Source organism: Rhinichthys klamathensis, unplaced genomic scaffold (genome assembly GCF_029890125.1).
Source record: "Rhinichthys klamathensis goyatoka isolate OS25496 unplaced genomic scaffold, OSU_Roscu_1.1 h1tg000111l_1, whole genome shotgun sequence".
Lineage (NCBI taxonomy): Eukaryota > Metazoa > Chordata > Actinopteri > Cypriniformes > Leuciscidae > Rhinichthys > Rhinichthys klamathensis.
Window position 1 is genome coordinate 11,569,628 of NW_026606649.1, and position 19,579 is coordinate 11,589,206.

Consider the following 19,579-nt stretch of genomic DNA (forward strand, 5'->3'; position numbering starts at 1 on the left):
AATATTAATAAAAAAAAAAAAACTTCCGTCCCTTTAGTTCTGCGCAGCTTCCTGCAGGACTGAAACTTTACTGAAGAACTGCAGGGTAACATGGACAAAATAGGTATGAAATATATAACAGTACTGTTTTTATTTGTAATTCTGCGTGATTTCCTGTCGCAGTATAATAATATCACCAGCAGCCAGCTCAGCATTTACCTGCTTTGTGTCATAAGTCGCTCATATTACAGCCAGCTCAGCAACTATATTGTAAACTACATCATCTGACAGTAATATGGCCCTAGATTGTAGTCTTTGCATTTGCCTCTAATTGCAGCGGTACTGATGAACTGCTGTTTTCTTCTGTCTGTAGATTTGCCCCCAGTTGGTCCTAATGATTTGCCCCTGTCTCTGCTTGAGATGGGCTGCTCAGGGAGATTTGAGCTCATCACACACCCACTGCCCAAAAACAAACCCTTGCCTCCACACAGCACAGTTAGTCATTTATTAATACTAAAATAATAACACATGTGTGTGAGCTAATATTTATATTTAAGTAACACTTTTTGTATTCATGCTGTTTTACATTCTTTAATCTTTTTCAGCTCCCTCATGGGCTTCCTCCTACTTGTCTGGACTTAAAAACAGAGGTAGAAAAGCGTTTTCTGCGAGATCCTGCTTGGCTCCCAGTACATGATGTAGATGATGCCTTCCACAAGTTCCTTAAGTATGAAATGAGACGTATTCAAAAGATAGCGCTTGTCTTTGTAACATGTATTTCATATCTTTAATTAGTTTTGCCTATTACAAATGTGTCCTTTAGGATAAGTAAGAGGGACAAAGAGGTGGACTCTCTCCTGCACTGCTCCCTGTCTCCACTGCACTCTGGCCTGTCTGTGGTCAGAGATCCCACCACCGGTATGCTGCTGGATTTCACTGAGGTAACACGGGAAAACATCTACTACATTGTGTTTATTTTCCTATTCCAGCTTAATATTAAAAGATAGTTTGTTATTGGCAACTAAAACTATATAAAAATAATTTAGGTTAATTGAAATAAAGCTGAAATAAAAAAAGTAAAACTTAGTAACTTAAAACTTACAAAAATGAGTAATGTTGTAGTAAAATTACTAAAACTGAAATAAATATAAAATGGTAACACTGAAATAAATATAAAATGGTAACACTGAAATAAATATAAAATGGTAACACTTTACAATTAAGTCTCGTTACTTAACGTTAGTTTAATAATTCTTTATCTTACATTAATGAACATTGAGCAAAACATTTGTTACAGTTTTCCTTAATCTTTGTTAATGTTTGTTAATAAAAAAACAGAACTCAGGTCCATTAAATAATATGAGCAGATATCATTTTTTATTTTAATAATGTATAAGTAAATATTGAAATTAACATTAAATAAGATTAATACATGCTTTAGAAGTGTTTTATTTATGTCCATGTTCATTAATGTGGTTAATTAATGTTATCAAATGGAACTTTATTGTAAAGCTAATTAAAAAAATATTTTAATACAAATCCAAAAACTATTATAAAGCACAAAAGCACCTAACAAAATTACTAAAACTTAAACTTAAAATAAAACTAAATGTATATATTTATAAATGAACAGAATAATCCTGATAAAATAACACTAGGTTGATTTTGCAAAGAAATTTTTATTTCTTTAAAATAATACTTTGTTTATTTGAATGTCCCAACATCTTCTCAATCAACCAGGGGTGTCAGTTTGAGGCGGGGCTATTTGTTTGCCCAGCCAATGGAAAGCTGTCAATGGAAAGCAATCATTATTTTTGCTGTTTGCCCGAAATCACAGAAAATGTTCTTGCAACTTTTCATAATGTATTATAATTGTTGTTGTTGTTTTTTCATTATGTCAGGTGTTATTAGAGGACACGGGGTTGTCTGCAAAAAATTCTCTCTCATTACAAAGACAGCCCGGACCTCCGTCAGAGAGCCTGAGAGGGAGTAACACAAACTATCCTTTTCTGCCAGGTGCGGGGGTTCATATTTAAATAAATGTCTCATAATTCTGTTTAAAAAAGATCCTGTTTTTAAACTCTGCTGTCCCTTGTACAGGCGGAATGGAGGAACTAACGTTAGAGCAGATTAAGAAAAAGTCAGAGCTGGAAGAAGACATTGACTTTGAGAAAGGTTGGTGATCTCATCTGTTTTGTTTTTCTCAGTACACAATCATTTGTGAGTGTGAGAGAGACAGAAAAATAAACTGTGAACTGTGTTTGTTTCTTGTCTTAGATTTGTTGACGGTTCCTCCAGGGCTGAAGGCTGGTATGGACTTCAGTGACAAAGGTCTGGTTTCATTATTGTTCTCCCCATGTGTAGTACCATGTCATCATCCCACTTTAGGTTGTGCATTTCAATCCAAAACTGTGCTCTTTTAATCTCTTTAGAAGCCAGAACCATGAAGAGTGAGGTGAACCTGCTGTCACTCCTGTCGACATTTGATGATGTCCTTGACGCTCTGCCAGAGGAGAAAGAAGGAGCGTCACAAAAAGAGGAGACCGTTAAACTTCCCAGAACTAACAGCCTGGAGGACCTGGGAATTAAAGTGTGTATAACTTTGAGAAATGATTCTTAAGAACCCAACCCATAGTTGTGTTTGTTTAGTCATTTTAAAGATATGTTCTCCTCAGGATTCGAGCAACACTCCTTCTCAGCCTCCAGCGAACACTGTAAGTCTGACTGAACAAAAGAAGAAACCTCAGGAGGAAGACAAGGGAGACAATAAAAAATGGGCCATTCCTGTGGATATCACCTCACCCTGTGACGACTTCTACAAACGTATCCCTAATCCAGCCTTCAAGGTCAGAACTCAGTATATGCACATGATATTTAAAGGGGTCATATAATGCCATTTTCATACAAGTTTATTTGATTCTTTAGGGTCTAAATGAAAAGTTTGTAATATACTTTAATTAAAAATTCTCATTAGTATTGTAAGAAAACACTCATTTTGAAAAAGTGCATATACTACCATTATATGACCCCTTTAAGATTTCACTGAAACAAAGGTTTGTTTATTTGGGTTGTTTTTTCTCAATTCCTGCCCCATTCTCAGTATCCCTTTGAGCTGGACGTGTTTCAGAAGCAGGCTATTCTCCGACTCGAAGCTCATGACTCAGTCTTTGTTGCGGCCCACACCTCAGCTGGCAAGACCGTGGTGGCTGAATACGCAATTGCACTTTCCCAGAAACACATGACCAGGTGTGTATGTGAGACCCAATGTCTACTGATTGCATAACTTTCCTTTTTTATGTTTTTTGAAAGAAGTCTCTTATGCTGACCAAGGCTGCATTTATTTGATTTGAAATACAGTAAAAAAAAAAAAAGTAATATTGTGAAATATTATTACAATTTAAAATAACTGTTTTCTATTTGAATATATTTTTAAATGTAATATATTCATGTGATGGCGAAGCTGAATTTCCAGCTGCTTTTAGAAATCTTTTCTGATTTGCTGATCATTTCTGAAATCTGCTGTGTAATATTTTCGTGGAAACATCATTCTTTGATGAATGGAAAGTTCAAAAGAACAGCATTTGTTTGAAATAGAAATCTTTTGCAACATAATAAATGTCTTTTGCAGTCACTTTTGATCAATTAAATGAACCCTTGGTTAATAAAAGTATTAATTTCATTAAAAAAATATATTTTTTAAAAAGTGTACCTACAAACTTTTGAAAGGAAGTGTACATTTTAAATCAATTTTCATTTATTTTCAATTGTGATAATTTGTTTAATCATGTTGATATAAAGCTCTTTTTGAATTACCCTTGTGTATGAAATGTGCTACATCTAAACTTGCCTTACTGTGACATTATATTTATGGCCCTCACTAATATGGCTGTTCCTCCTGACAGGACCATTTACACATCCCCCATTAAGGCCTTGTCCAATCAGAAGTTCCGGGACTTCAAGAACACGTTCGGTGACGTGGGACTTTTGACTGGAGATGTCCAGCTGAATCCTGAAGCCTCTTGTCTCATCATGACCACTGAAATTTTGAGGTGATTATACAATAGAAAGCCTTCATGTCAGTTACTTATAATTCTTAGTTTGTCATGTGAATGAATTTTTTGACTATCTTTGTCAATCGGTATGTCTTCCTCCTAACAGATCTATGCTCTATAACGGGTCAGAGGTCATTCGAGATCTGGAATGGGTCATTTTTGATGAGGTTCACTATATCAATGATGCAGAGGTGATGAATTCACCAAAAAAAATCTAGTTCAGTTTTGCTTTTCTCTTTACTGCATTCAGATCTCATATGCTGTTGTTGTTTCTCAGAGAGGAGTGGTGTGGGAGGAAGTGCTCATCATGTTGCCAGAACATGTTAGCATCATCCTGCTGAGTGCCACGGTGCCTAACTCAGTGGAGTTCAGTGAATGGATCGGGTGTGTGTATATTCTTAAAGCCATGAAACTGAATTTTACCCTGCTTTTAAAATTGTATAGATCATATAGTTTTAGTGTGCTTTCTCTTTCCTCAGGCGAATCAAGAAACGGCACATCTATGTGATCAGCACAATTAAGAGGCCTGTTCCTCTAGAGCACCATCTCTACACCGGCAACAGCACCAAGACTCAGAAAGAGCTCTTCCTGTTGCTGGACCCCTCTGGAAACTTCCTCACTAAAGGGTATATTCCTGGGCGGTTATTTTGATAGTGTTTATTTCTGTAAATAAAGGGAAAGATCAATTTTCAGCAGCCACTACTCCAGTCTTCAGTGTCACATGATCCTTCTAGAAATCATTCTAATATGTTGATTCGCTACTCAAGAAACACTTTTTTTATTATTATCAGTGTTGAAAACAGTTTTGCTGGCAGTGTTGCCTAATATTTTTGTAGAAACTGTGATACATTTTCAGATTTCTTTAGAAAGTAAAATATTTGCATTGATTGGAAATTGGAATCTTTTAAACTTTCACTACACAAAGCTTCTTTCCTAGTCTACCCAGATCATTTATTGAAACTTGGCTGCAAAAATGGGTCATTTAAAAATACCAATATTCAGTTATTCAGTAACTTGGCCTGGCCATATTAAAAAGACAGTAAGCTGTGCTGATATGCAGAGGTCATAAATTCAAGTACATTAAAGATAACTTAAAATAGAGAGTGTAAACTTCAATTTCAGATTATTATTAATAATAATAAATCAATTAATATTGTAATGTGTTTGGAATGTTCATCTAGTTGCTTGGTTGATTGATTGATTTCTACATTGTAATGGACTATTTTTAGCTTAATCTTAATCTGTAATTACGATAAAATATCAACTCAAATGTATTTATTTAGTAAATACAAGTCAGAAACAGTGTTGAATATGGTGTATAATACTAAATGATGATTGTCTTTACCTGAAGAAACTTAGATGAACGTTTTTAGACTATCATTTTAGATGAACTTTTGAAGAAAGTGTTGCAAAATTATAGCAAAGGGCTCCTGTGAATTCATTTCAATTGAAACAAATGTTTTGTTTTTCAGCTACTATGCCGCAGTGGACGCCAAGAAGGAACGCACAAGTAAACATGCGCAGTCTTTTGGCTCAAAGAACGTATCACAGCACAACACAACAGCCAGTCAGGTCAGTGTCTGTACCTTTAGTCATTTCCTTTTAAGTCAATTATCTAACATAACAGGTCTCTATTTCCAAAAACAGTGTTTTTATGATGTTTTCTGCATCCTCCCATTGCTCCGTCAGGATCGATCAGTGTGGCAGACGCTGCTGAACTATCTGTCTCAGAGGCAGCAGACTCCAGTTGTGGCGTTCACATTCTCTCGGACACGCTGTGATGAAAACGCCCGCTCTTTGAACTCTCTGGACCTCACCAGCTCCATAGAGAAGAGCGAGATACACTCGTTCCTCCAGAAGAGCCTGACGAGGCTGAGAGGAGCCGATCGGCAGTTACCGCAGGTACATGAGATTTGGGTCCAGAGTAGCGGTCCACCAAGAGATTTCCATTGGATAATGCAGATATCTGGAAAACAAGGTGGCTAATGGTCGATGTAATGCTGATTTATTGATAACAAAAAGAAATGCTGAAATTGAATCGACACTTAATTTACACAAAAAAAAATAATTTAAACATAAATGTTTAACCTGACATCAAAAGAAAGATTTGAATGAAAAATTACATTTTATTTTACGAAATCAAGCTTATTTTTTTGAGGAAACGTAAGATGTTTTGTACATGACCCTTTCAGTAACATGTAAACTGCAATGTAAAAAATCCCATTCCTATTACTGATAAATTATGTACTTGTCTAGCATTTAAATGTTTGGTGTTGGTAAGATTTCTTAATGTTTGTGAAAGAAGATTTGATAAAAAATTAAGTAAAAACACCAATATTGTGAAATCATTAGTTGTTTTCAATTTGAATGTTTAATTAGACCCACTTTATATTAAGTGTCTTTAGCTGTAATAACATTTAAATGAATCATTTAATAGATACATGTTTTACATTGTACTTATATTTAAAAAATACCTGCATGTATTTACAGCTGTACCTTAAACCTAACCGTACCACAAAACCTGTCCCTAAATTTACCCAGATCCCAGATCAATAGCAAAAGTGTTTTACATTACAACATTAACACATGAAGAACATTGTACCTAACAATATTTCTTCTCTAAGTAAATATTAAGACACCTAATATAAACTCTAATTGAATATTTTTTTCAAATGTATTTGAAAAATTCACAGAAAAATATGCATTATCCTGTTTTACAAAATTCTTGGTAAATTAAAAAAAAAGAGTGGTGCAGTTATTAATAATAACTAGGTAGATGATATAAAAAATTGCTAAATAAAAAAAAAATTGAATTGGCCTTGTCAACATCCACCATGATACTTATGTGTATAATGAAACCTTCAAAGTAATTTTAATACAGTTATGGTGTATATCAGTGTAATTTTGTCATCACAGATCCTGTTGATGCGTGATTTGCTAAAGAGAGGGATTGGTGTTCATCACAGCGGCATCCTGCCAATCCTGAAGGAGGTTATTGAGATGCTCTTCTCCAAAGGTTTAGTAAAGGTTTGTCTTATGGACTTGTTTAATACAAGCTTTATTTGATTAAAGAAATCAGATTAAGGAGAGAGTTGGTGACTTGCAGCTGTCCACTCTTTAGGTGCTGTTTGCTACAGAGACGTTTGCCATGGGTGTGAACATGCCCGCCAGAACCGTTGTGTTCGACAGCATCCGCAAACACGACGGCACAGGTTTCAGAAACCTGCTACCCGGTAAAAACACATCTCCTTTACTGCCTTATAAACAATGATGTGCCTGTCGTTAGATGTTAATGTCCAAATATACCCTCACTTGCATCACCTTGGCATGCCTGTTGCAGTTATTCTAATTTAAAATGATAATTATTTTGTATTATCATAATAATAGACATTATAAAAAGATACTTGTTGGCAGAGACTCTACAGGCAGACAGGCGCTGCCAATGGCCAGGTGTTTGATGAGTTAGCCATCTCTAATGAACGAGCAGATTAATTATGCTGAGGTAGTGCAGATGTGACTGGACTGCAGTGAGTCTAGGGAAACACAGCAGGAGGCCTTTGATGTGTGTGTGAGAGATGCTTGAGTTTGTTCAAATCTCTTCTAATAATAGTGTGTATAAAAAAGGGAAGAGAGAGAGAGAGTATTGCTGGCCTCTTTTAAAGTCAAAGCACACATTTGAGAGTACATGGTCCTGTTTGCGTCGAAGACACAAAATATTCATGAAATATTTGGGAAAATGTTACAAAACGTATCAAGGACATGGTCATGTTTCACCCCCAAATCAAAAGAAAGAAATTTGTTTAATTATATTTTAATGAAAGAAAATTAAGCTTTTGTTAGGAATATGAAGATGTTTTGCACTGTAATGTTCATGACTCCCTCTCAGTAACCTATTGTAATGTTCAACAAACATTCTCATTACTGTAATGCAAAAAACGAAGATATATTATTTAATTGTGAAAGATTCACTACCGTTCAAAAGTTTTGCGTCAGTGAGATTTCTTCAGAATTTTTTTAAATAAGGGTAAAATGCTCACTAAGGCTGCATATACTTATTTGATCAGTAATATTGTGAAATATTAGTTTTCTATTTTAATGTATTGTAAAATGTAATTTATTCTTGTGATGGCAAAGCTGAATTTTAGTAGTAGCCATTATTCCAGTCTTCAGTGTCACATGATCCTTCAGAAATCATTCTAATATATATTAACATTTCTTATTATTATCAATGTCGAAAACCGTTCTGTCTAGACCACTTTTGTCAAATACGATTGGCAATTAGCATACAGTTTGGATTGGCGGTATGGTTCTGTTCTGGGCAATAACTCCCTGCATGCCTAGCATGGAGAGCAGCATGCTCTTAGGGTAAACGGAACAGAACCAACATGAATGTATGCCAGACATCATTAATTCAAGATTTTAAAGTACAGCATAATTGGAGAATTTATTCTGATTCAAGGGGAATCAGAATGCCAAATCCTGACTGGGCGAGAGGAGGAGCTGGAGATGGAGGAGGGTAATTAGCTCCTGAGCTAATTACCTGCTGATAATACTGAAGGAGCTTATATATGGATACAGTGATAGGCGTCGTATTCCTATAGGTAGACGTGGATCAGCTGAGAGTCAGCTGATGCAAGCTTGACTAACGTGACCTGCCAGAACTGCCGCTAATTGCTGCTTAAAGGGATACTCCACTTTTTTTGGAAATAGGCTCATTTTACAACTCCCCCAGAGTTAAACTGTTGAGTTTTACCGTTTTTGAATCCATTCAGCCGATCTCCGGTTCTGGCGGTACCACTTTTAGCATAGCTTAGCATACATCATTGAAGTGGACAAGACCATTAGCATTTCTAAAAAAAAAAATGACCAAAGAGTTTCGATATTTTGACTCTTCTGTAGTTACATCGTGCACCAAGACCGACGGAAAATGTAAAGTTGCGATTTTCTAGGCTGATATGGCTAGGAACTATACTCTCATTCCTGCGTAATAATCAAGAAACTTTACTGTCGTACCATGAGTGCAGCAGGCGTAATGATATGACGCAGCGCCTGAAAATAGGCCACCTTCCGTCAACACAACGGAACTATTTTCAGGCGCTGCGTCATCATTACGCCTGCTGCACTCATGGTACGTTCAGCTCTGTTCAACTCTGGGGGAGTTGTAAAATGAGCCTATTTCCAAAAAAAGTGGAGTATCCCTTTAATATTTTTGTGGAAACTTTTTTCCAGGATTCTCTGATGAATAAAAAGTTCAAATGAACTTTAAAAAAAAATACTTTACTGTCACTTTTGATCAATTTAATTCATCCTTGCTGAACAAAGTATTAATTTATTTTTAAAACAATCTTACTGACTTCTAAAATTCTAATGATAGTATTTGTTGTACTAAATTTATGATTGTTTTAATTGTTGGTTAATTGTCATAGAAATATTGTCACAATGCCAAAAATCTTACTGGTTCCAGTTGATCTATATAAATGTGTGCGTGTGTGTAGGTGAGTATATTCAGATGGCAGGTCGTGCTGGCAGAAGAGGTTTGGATGCTACAGGGACCGTCATCATTCTCTGTAAGGCTGGAGTTCATGAAATGGGAGACCTCCACGCCATGATGCTGGTCAGTACTGCACTCTGCATTAAACACCTTCAGGTCGTGTCCGAGGCCTCACTGCTGATGATTCTTTTTACATTTGTCTGAAAAAAATGTGAGAAGACTGTGTAAAGTGTCACATGTTATTTTGGCCATAGCTGGTAATTTCCCCCCCTTTTTTTTTACTTTAAAAAACCCCCAAAATTCCACTAGGTTTTTCTATGATCTGATGAGATATCCCAGCTCCTCTTTGTGAACCGCAGTCTGATTGTTCAATCTGGAGCCAAATACAAATGTCCTGGGTCTTTTTTTAGAGTTATGCAGCCTGTGAGTGCACTTCTGTCATCCTCTTGTGGATCGAGTGTGAGTGAATGGGCTCTTCTTCATTAGAGTGTCCATTCTGCTGGAGCTGTTTTAACCTCTTTGTGTCCAATCACTGCTGTTCAGTCTATTAACCCCTGAACCTGGTTTATTGACTCGATATACACTGTCATTCCAGCACAAAACTCACCAGGGTTCACTAGTACTGTTGTCATTTTGCTCTCCACATGGCACCCACAGACTTCAGAGCTGATTTTTAGTGTTTTTTAATACTTTAAGTTATGAACCAGTGTGATTTTATTATAGTCCTATAGTATAAATATTATAATATAATCTATGTATATAATATTCTAGTATTTATTATTTTGAATTCACTTTTATTTGTATATTTTCAGTTTTCATTTAAATTTTAAAGTTTTAGTTCTTTTATGTGCTTCTGTATATCCTGGGAATCAACAACATCATCCTTGCATCATGGCGATGAGTTTTTCATAGGCAGATCTTCTGAAAATATAATGATCTAGTTGGTTTAGCAAATAATAAACGGGTTAATAAAACAACAAACCAAAATGAGTTTGACCCAGTCTGTGCAGGATGAGTATCAGTGCAGGTTTTCTCAGATGGGCCAGTAATCTGTGTGTTGTCAAGGGCCGCTCGTGATTGGACCTTCTCTGAATGTCAACTCCATTTACAAAGAGGCACGATGTGTACACACCCTTACATTGTGGTCTATTATTTGTCATATTTTGAAGCCAGTTATTAGTTTATTTGTTTGTATGACACACCCTTTAAAAATATCTCAAATATTGGCAGTCAATGAATTAATCAAAGCTAATGGATAATTAGTTCAATATTCAAGAGCACAGAGAGATGGCAATAATGTATGCTATTTTCCTGTGTCAGGGGAAACCGACAGTGCTGCAGTCTCAGTTCAGACTGACCTACACAATGATCCTAAATCTGCTGCGTGTGGAGGCCCTTAGGGTTACCGACATGATGAGGAGGAGCTTTTCTGAGAACCACAGGGATACGCAGGTAAACGGCCTCATATCCCTCCAGCCCCTGGGTGACGATGAAATGTCTGTGGGGTTTGCATGCCCCAGTAATTCAATTTTACAAAAAGGCTGATATATGTGATGAAATGTTTTGAAAATCTTTCGGTTAGCCAAGTAATTTCTGTCTTTATGTTTCTCAGACTCATGAGAAGAGAATAACTGAGCTGAGAAACGCGCTCTCCTCTCTCCCTCCGCTGGACACAGAGGGGCAGTTATCTGATTTACTGTCATATTACCACACCATCACAGAGCTGCGCATCACCACAGAGACCCTGCAGGTACACACACACACACATACACACGTACCAGTGTACTTGTATACCACACTATCACAGAGCTGCACACACACAGATATTAGATTCACAGCATTTCGGTGAATTTATGATGTTAAATTGTTAAATTAAGATTATACGATTTAAATGTATATTACATGATTTAATTAAAATGATTAGATTATAAAATGTAAATTGTTTACATTTTATTTATTTATTTATTTATTTTCAAACGACAGCCATTATGGTAATATTTAGCTAGCTTAAACAACAAATGTAAATAAATATTAATAACACTGTAGCCGCCATAAAAATGTGGTGTATTAGGTTTATAGAATTTATTAAAGTTATATCTTTTTTTATTTGTTGTATTATTATTAATATTATTTTTTTTATTATAAAAAATTAAGAGCAGTCAGACCAATCAAGTGCTTTCAGGACCAACAGACCACTTCAGTCAAGAAAGATTTACAAGTATTATCCAAATTTGTTTTTAATGTTGACAAATTATTGTTTCTAACTATATACTATTTAAAATGTATTCATATAATAATTATTATTTGTTATTCATGTAGTATATTCATTTAATTCACTTTAAGTTTTATTAATTTGTTGCATTTATAAAATATTTTATTTATTTAGTGAATTATCAAATTTGATTTGTATTTATTTTATTTTTTTTATGGCAAATATGATTATTTTCCCCTTACCAGTTCTCAGCAGAACTAGTCAGAATTTATCTATCACTGTTTGGCAATAATGTTAGTTTTCACCATTTATTTCTTGTAAATCATTTTTCTGTTTGTAATATACACATTACTGACAGCAAACTCATGTCGTTCTGTGTGTGTGTGTGTGTGTGGCAGCGAGCTGTGCTGGAGTCAGTAAATGGACTCAAAGCCCTGTCTGTGGGGAGGGTGGTGATGGTGAACAACAGCCAGCATCACAATGCCCTGGGAGTCATTCTACAGGTGTGTGATAGCATAATGAACACATTTTACTCAATGTCATAAACAACATAAACACAGATCTGCAGCAATGGCCATTGACACTTTCACGTATTCAGTAGGGGTGAGTGGGGTAAGATGAGCCACTTACTTACACTACCATTCAAAAGTTTGCGATGGGTAAGATTTTCTGGTAACACTGCTTTACTTATTACCAATAAGCAGTAATTAGGAGTTTATTGAAGGAAAACTGTGTTAATGGTCTGTTAGTTGTAGAATAGGATCATACAGAATAAGGCATTAATATGTGCTTTATACGTACAAATAAACAGCCAGTATGCTAGTAATATGCATGCTAAAAAGCAACTAATTAATATTGAATATCAAGGTCAAGTTCACTTTACTTGTATTGCACATTTACAACAGCCACTAGGCTGACCAAATTGCTTTACAGCACAACCAGATTAAAAGATAGTAAGACCTGCATAACAACACATAAAGCTCAAATAAGAGCAGCAAAGCTAAGCGAAACCTTAAAACCGGAGTGACAAAACAGTATCAGACTCAAATATAAAATAGTAAAACAGGAGTAGCAAAGCAGTGTCAGACCCAAATATAGAATGTAAAAACAGGAGTGGCAAAACGGCATCAGATTCAAATATAAAGTAGTTGAACAGGAGTAGCAAAGCATTATCAGACTCAAATATAGAATGGAAATACAGGAGTGGCAAAACAGTATCAAACTTAAATATAAAATGGTAAAACTAACCTTAGAGAAGAGATCAATATACTAAAGAAAACAGGTAGGTTTTTAACAGAGACTTGAAAACACAGAGTAGGGGCTGTTCTAATCTCTTCTGTTAGAATATGTGTACGTTAATATAAAGTCTTAAAAGGCAGTAGAAACAGTTGTGCTGCCTAAATCGTGATTTTTTTTTTCCAGGATTCATTGATGAATTGAATGTTTAAAAGAACAGCATTTACTTAAAATAATAATCTTTTGTAACATTATAAATGTCTTTGCTGTCACTTTTGACAGTAATTGAATGCATCCTTGCTGAATAAAAGCATTAATTTCTTTAAAGTAAAAAAAAAACTTACAGTAGTGTATTTTCGAGAGGAAAAATGAAGTCAAAAGTTGCACATCTCACCTCACTCTCCCCTATTTTTTTTTTCCTCTCTCTTTCTCTCCACTTTCCTCGCATCTCCTCCCATAGGTGTCCAGTGATGCAGTAAATCGTACATTCACCGCTCTCATTATCTGTGAGAAGGGAAATGAGGAGTCGGCGGGTGATGATCAGTCTAATAAAGTCTTACTTCCCATCTACAGCACTGCACTGTTTATTCCAGAGGGTAAGCAGACACACACAGCATCACATCACACACACAGAAAAATCACCACCGGTGTCTTCATGAACACCACACCTACTTTTTCAACATCTTTTGTTGAAATTTTTTAATATATAGTGTATCTGTGTGTAGGACCCTGCAGTCATACGGTGCAGAAACTGAAGTTGCAGGACATCTCTGCCATCACAACCAAAACCCTCAAGGTCATTCCAGAGAGAATCATCGACAACTACAATAAAAGACAGCAGCCACGCTTCAGGTGTGTGTCTGGCTCAAATCTGTTAGCGAATTTGCATTTGTTGAACTGTGGCTTTGAATAAATGAAAATTCCCTTCCTAGACTTGATCCACCAGGTCAGGCTATTTCTACAGCAACTCAAGAGCTCTTGCGATTGGCGGAAGCCAATCCCAGGGGCATTACGACCTTTGACCCCGTGAATGACCTGCACCTGAAGGGTGTGGATGTGGTGGAGGGAGTGATGAGGCAACGAGTGTTACAGGACTGTCTAAAGGACTTCCACTGTATCCACTCGCCCACTTTCACTGAACAGGTCTGTCTGTTTATCATACTTATGCGTCACATTCATACACTACTCTCCAATGTTTGGGGTCAGCAAGATTTTTTTCTTCTTTTGAAAGAAATGAATACTTGTATTCAGCAAGGAAACATTAAATTGATGTGACATTAAAGACTTTTATAATGTTACAAAATGTTTCTATTTCAAATGAATGCTGTTCGTTTGAACTTTCTGTTCAATATCAGGGTTTCCATAAAAATATTAAGCAGCACAACTATTTTCACAAATGTTTCTTGAGCCGCAAAGCATCATATTAGAATGATTTATGAAGGATCGTGTGACACTGAAGACTGGAGTAATGATGCTGTAAACTCAGAAAAAAACGACATTTTGAAATATTCTTTTCAAACGGAAAACGGTTCTTTTAAATTGTAATAATGTTTCACAATATTTCTGTTTTTACTGTGTTTTCGATCAAATAAATGCAGCTTTGGTGAGCATAAGAGACTAATTTCAAAAACATAAGAAAATCTCACAGACCCCAAACCTTTGTTTGGTAGTGTTTTTCCTGCTGTTTTAGGTCAAAATCCACTGTGCAGACACAAGGAAAAATGTCATTTATAATCCAAATGTGTCCTGTATTTTCCCATCCATATTTAGTAATTTGGCACAGCAACTCTCCCAAGTGCACAGACTCTCATTTATTGAGTGTGACTGGTAGGGCGGAATAAGGATGTGTCTCATTAGCTCTCAGTAATCACTTCCAGAAGACCTTCTGCAGTGTGCTGATGATGGAGTAGTTTTCATATTCTCTCTCTCTGTGAATATCTTGCTCAGTTTGCGCGTGTACAGGAGAGGATGAGTGTACAAGAAGAGCTTGATCAGCTTCTGTTCCTGGTGTCTGATCAGTCCCTGACACTGTTGCCTGAGTACCATCAGAGAATCAAGGTCAGTTCACCTGCAGTCCACCTAGTCGTTCTACTGCATGTCTACGTATAGATTTCAGTAGCAAAGTAATACATTCTTTTACAAACAGTTTTGAAATTATTAACAAGAGTTTCATATATAGTCATAAAGACATGTTTCACTAATTAAAAAAAGTTATGAAAAGTCTATTAATTAGCAATAACTGCCAATAACCTTTTTTATAGCATTTATTTTAGGCTTAAAGCAACTGTATAGTACTGTATAGTTCACACAAAAATTTAAATTCTGTCATCAATATTATTTAATTTAGGCTTTTATTCACATATAATGTGGTGCGCTATGTACAGGGCTCAACAATAAGGACTGCCCGCCCGGTAGTGCCCAATGCCCCCAGGGCCAATGTGAAAGACGCTTGGGACATAGAAGGAATTGTCACTGTCCCGATTGCGCAGTGCTGCGTCACCATAAAAGTTTATTATTTGCACATTTTTATGTCACGTCAATTAAAGTATTTAAGTGATTTTCACGCCTCTCAGACAGCGTGTAAATACTGAATTGCGTTCTCTTTCGCATCTTCTTGCACTTGAAATTTTTGTGCTATTGCTTGTAGTTTTTTTTTCTTTTTCTGACTGTTTACTTGTCTTTAATAATGTTTGAAATGTATTAGTTAGGCTAGTTTTGCTAGGTGGGTTTTGCTAGGTAGTTTTGCTTTGGTATCGAAATTGGAAATGAGATTTGTAAAGGTTTACTGGTATCTGTATCTTATTCATCAGAATACAAGGTTAAATGAGTCAAAAACAATGAAAACAATAATAATTGTTTTAATTATTTATTACTCACTTTGTGGCAGGGCTAGTGAACATTTTTGCAGGGCAAGTAAAAATTCAAACCACTGGCCAGTAGAAAAAAATCCCTAGTGTTAAGCCCTGATGTATATGCTTTGATCAAAGTTTTTATGTAAATAAAAACCTGTATTAAATCTGTTCATCATATAAAATGATCATGTCTCTTCAGGAGCCTTATGGATTACTTTTACGTTCTCTTTATTGATTTTTTTTTTTTTTTTTGAAGCGTCAAAGTTTTGATGGGATTCACTTTCAATGGAGGGACAGAAATCTCTCAGGTTTCATTAAAAATATCTTTTGAATATGAATGAAAGTCTTGCAACTTTAGAACGACAAGAGAGTGATTAAATAAATTACCGTATTTTCATTTTTGGGTGAACTATACCTTGAAGTTTCAAGTTAAATCTGGCATAAACCCCTATTATTTGTACAATTTAAAAAAAAGATAACAGCGAATTGCTTTTAAAACCTGGGACAGAATTGTGTAAACTGTTTAATAATAAATAAATAAAAATCTAATATCATTTGCATCCAGTATTCTTAATCAGACTAGAATTGATCATTTAAAACATTAATACTAGCCAATACTGATAGTCATTGAAATTTTGTGCTATTCTGTGTTCACCTGGTTTATTGTGTTAAATATCACCATTAAATGTCTGAAACAGTCAGTGATAACAGTATAGCACTGTATTCCCAGGTGTTGGAAGCTCTGCAGTATGTGGACAGCACTGGGGCGGTTCAGCTGAAAGGACGTGTGGCGTGTCAGATCAGCAGTCATGAGCTGTTACTGACTGAACTCCTGTTTGAGAACACTCTGAGTCCTCTCGCACCTGAGGAGAGCGCCGCCCTGCTGTCCTGCCTCATCTTCACACAAAACACCCAGATAGACCCGCACATCACCAACACGCTACAGGAGGTAATGCAGTTCTCTGCTCACAGCCGCATTCCCACGGTCAAGGAAAAACCCGGAAATAGTTCACATTTTGATCCCAGGACTGGAAAATAAATGTACTAAATTTAAATCAAAAATATCATTGTAATACATTTAATAGCATATTATGCTATTTTAAAGGATTTGAAAAAATGCATACATTTTCTTATTCAGTCTCTCTAAACCCCGCCTTTCTGAGAGCCTACTCTGCTCTGATTGGTCAGATGGCCCAGTCTTTTGTGATTGGTCTACCACTTACAGCAAGTGTTGGAAACGAATGCCCATTATCATATATGAATTTCAGTTCTAGAGGCTTCCTTAGCACTTCTATACAGAGATACGAACAGTAATGACAGCGTCGTCAACGCAAACCAAAGTTTTGCAGGCCTCAACTACAACTACAGTGTTCAAAGGCGGGTCAAAGTAGACATTGTTCGCATGCAGCTAATGAAGACCATAGGCTGGCTGGCATTATGCTAATTTGTTGAAGACCTACTTAGGTTTGTGCAGGAAGAAAGACTGGAATTATTTACGACTTGTTTCTGGCAGTTCAGAATCATTTCTTTCTTTTAGGAGGCAAAACTCTTATTTATTGTCCACTTTGATCTTTTGAAACTTTGCAGACCTTTTACATTCACAAACAGCTGTATAACATTCTACATGAAATGTAATATCTGAAAAAGCATAATAGGGGCACTTGAAAGCCAATGTAACATTTAAAACTTGTTCAAGCCACAGATTAAAAGCTGAGGAAATTGTATGAATCACACAAGTAACCTAATTCATTATGCTCATCTAAAACGCTTCAAGCATTTTATTTGAGCCCACATCCATTAGAATATAACGCATCCGATACGCTTGTCATCATGTTTATGGATGGATGTAAATTTGTACAGCTCTGTGAGCTCAACACCCAAGAGATGTGCATAAGAATCTAATGGATGCGACCTGGCCTCTTTGCTTTATGCCTTTCGCAAAGGATGCAGTCGCAGATGAACATGCCGGTGTGTGTTGTCGAACGGCCCAGAAACATGGAATTGCTTTAAAGGGACAGTGAATAAGTCATGACACTAGACTGGAAAGCACACAAGAGTTTTATAGTTCACAGTGGCTTGTAAACCGCTGTGAAAATGCTCTTGCTGTTGAAACGCTGTGAGGTGAGGGCGTACAGGTAATGTAGCCACAGTTTGACTGCATGACTACATTGCCTGCCTTGCTCTAGTTGTGTAAGCACTTAGACATCAGATGGAGACAAGAGTGGAGCACAGGACAAAACAGACTGACGCAGTGCTATACTAAGAGATCTCACTATGAATAATATACAAAACTATACACATTTTAGCCCTTTCAATCAATTAATAGGGTTAATAATTGATGCGTCCTTGCTGAATGAAAGTGTTAATTCCTGAAAAAAATAATAATAATTCGTTCTGACCCCAAACTTTTGAATGGTAGTGTATGTAATAAAACATTATATAATATTTAATATAATGTATCTCATTATTCTCTTATTATCTTGCTTTTCTAGGGCATCAATCAAGTACTCTGTGTAGCACAACGTATTGGGGAGCTGCAGAGGGATTGTGGGATAGGTCAAACTGCTGAAGACTTTGTGGCCCAGTTCAAGTTTGGCCTGACTGAGGTTGTGTATTGCTGGGCAAGAGGCATGGTGAGCACTGACCTTAAAACAAATAAAGAAATGATATTTATTTACTCCCACACAAACAAACATGGCCTACATGTACACACACACACACACACACACATATATATATATACCTGTATATATATATTATTAAAAGTTTTTTTTTTTTTTTTTTACTCCGACACATACATTAACATACAGACATACTAATTAATTTAGCGTAATCTATCTTATAATAAAAATTTGTACAAACATGTAGATCTATGTAATGCAATGATATGAAAGTCTGATCAAAGATAAGCTATATTCATTCATATTTAGACAGAGACAATTTTATACCTCTTTTTGATGGTGTTTTTTTTTTGTTTGGTAGCCATTTGCTGAGATTGCCGCGCTGACAGATGTGCAGGAGGGGACGATCGTGCGCTGTATCCAGAGGTTGGACGAGGTCCTGAAGGAAGTGAGACAGGCTGCTCGCATTGTAGGCGACTCCGTCCTGGGCAGCAAGATGGAAAGAGCCTCACTGGCCATACGCAGAGACATTGTGTTCACTGCCTCACTCTACACACACTGAGAGACAGGAGGAGGCAGAATGTTTTTGTGTGTTGATGAGTGTGATGTAAAAGAGAGTGTACAGAATATGGACCTAAGAATCTGTACTTGAATTATTGAGTGCATGTTTACAATGAGTTGAGTATGCATGTATGAGTGAAGAAGTGATACACTCCTCACTCCTGACCAAAGTTGTAATCTCAATATGAAATGGAGGTTGACACCAGTTATGAACTGTAAGTGATTATACAGCAATAAAATTAGCTGTATCTGAAACACTGGTTTCATCCATATTGTCAGAAAAATAGAAATAGAAACTTTTGCTTTGTGATCATTTTAAAAATGACTGCTTTTATTTTTGCTATTCTGAGATTTGGTCTGATTTTTTTTTTCATTTTACTTTTGTCATGCAGGACTTTTCTTTATATGTTTTTGATGCTCTACATTTTGCTCCCTCTGCATCCACCTTTTATCATTGAATATTGTAAAAAAATAAATAAACAAAATTCATGATTAGTTTTAAGATGAATCAGGGATGTTACCACCATAGATATGGAAGATTTTTTACATTTATGGATTTATACACCAATATTCAG

General features: G+C 36.1%; 1 protein-coding gene across 1 annotated transcript; it reads left to right on the forward strand.

Moving 5' to 3' along the window:
* Positions 1 to 36: 36 nt before the first annotated feature.
* skic2 (SKI2 subunit of superkiller complex) lies at positions 37 to 19,259 on the forward strand. Its single transcript, XM_056254496.1, has 29 exons — positions 37 to 103; positions 353 to 474; positions 585 to 706; positions 803 to 920; positions 1,881 to 1,995; positions 2,080 to 2,154; positions 2,257 to 2,310; positions 2,412 to 2,569; positions 2,655 to 2,825; positions 3,080 to 3,225; positions 3,882 to 4,028; positions 4,138 to 4,222; positions 4,309 to 4,415; positions 4,511 to 4,657; positions 5,504 to 5,603; positions 5,721 to 5,933; positions 6,948 to 7,058; positions 7,153 to 7,264; positions 9,527 to 9,645; positions 10,843 to 10,974; positions 11,135 to 11,272; positions 12,133 to 12,237; positions 13,431 to 13,566; positions 13,696 to 13,822; positions 13,903 to 14,113; positions 14,918 to 15,028; positions 16,553 to 16,771; positions 18,315 to 18,455; positions 18,805 to 19,259. The coding sequence occupies exons 1-29, from the start codon at positions 91 to 93 to the stop codon at positions 19,003 to 19,005; spliced, it is 3,756 nt and encodes a 1,251-aa protein (XP_056110471.1). The 5' UTR covers positions 37 to 90; the 3' UTR covers positions 19,006 to 19,259.
* Positions 19,260 to 19,579: the final 320 nt, after the last annotated feature.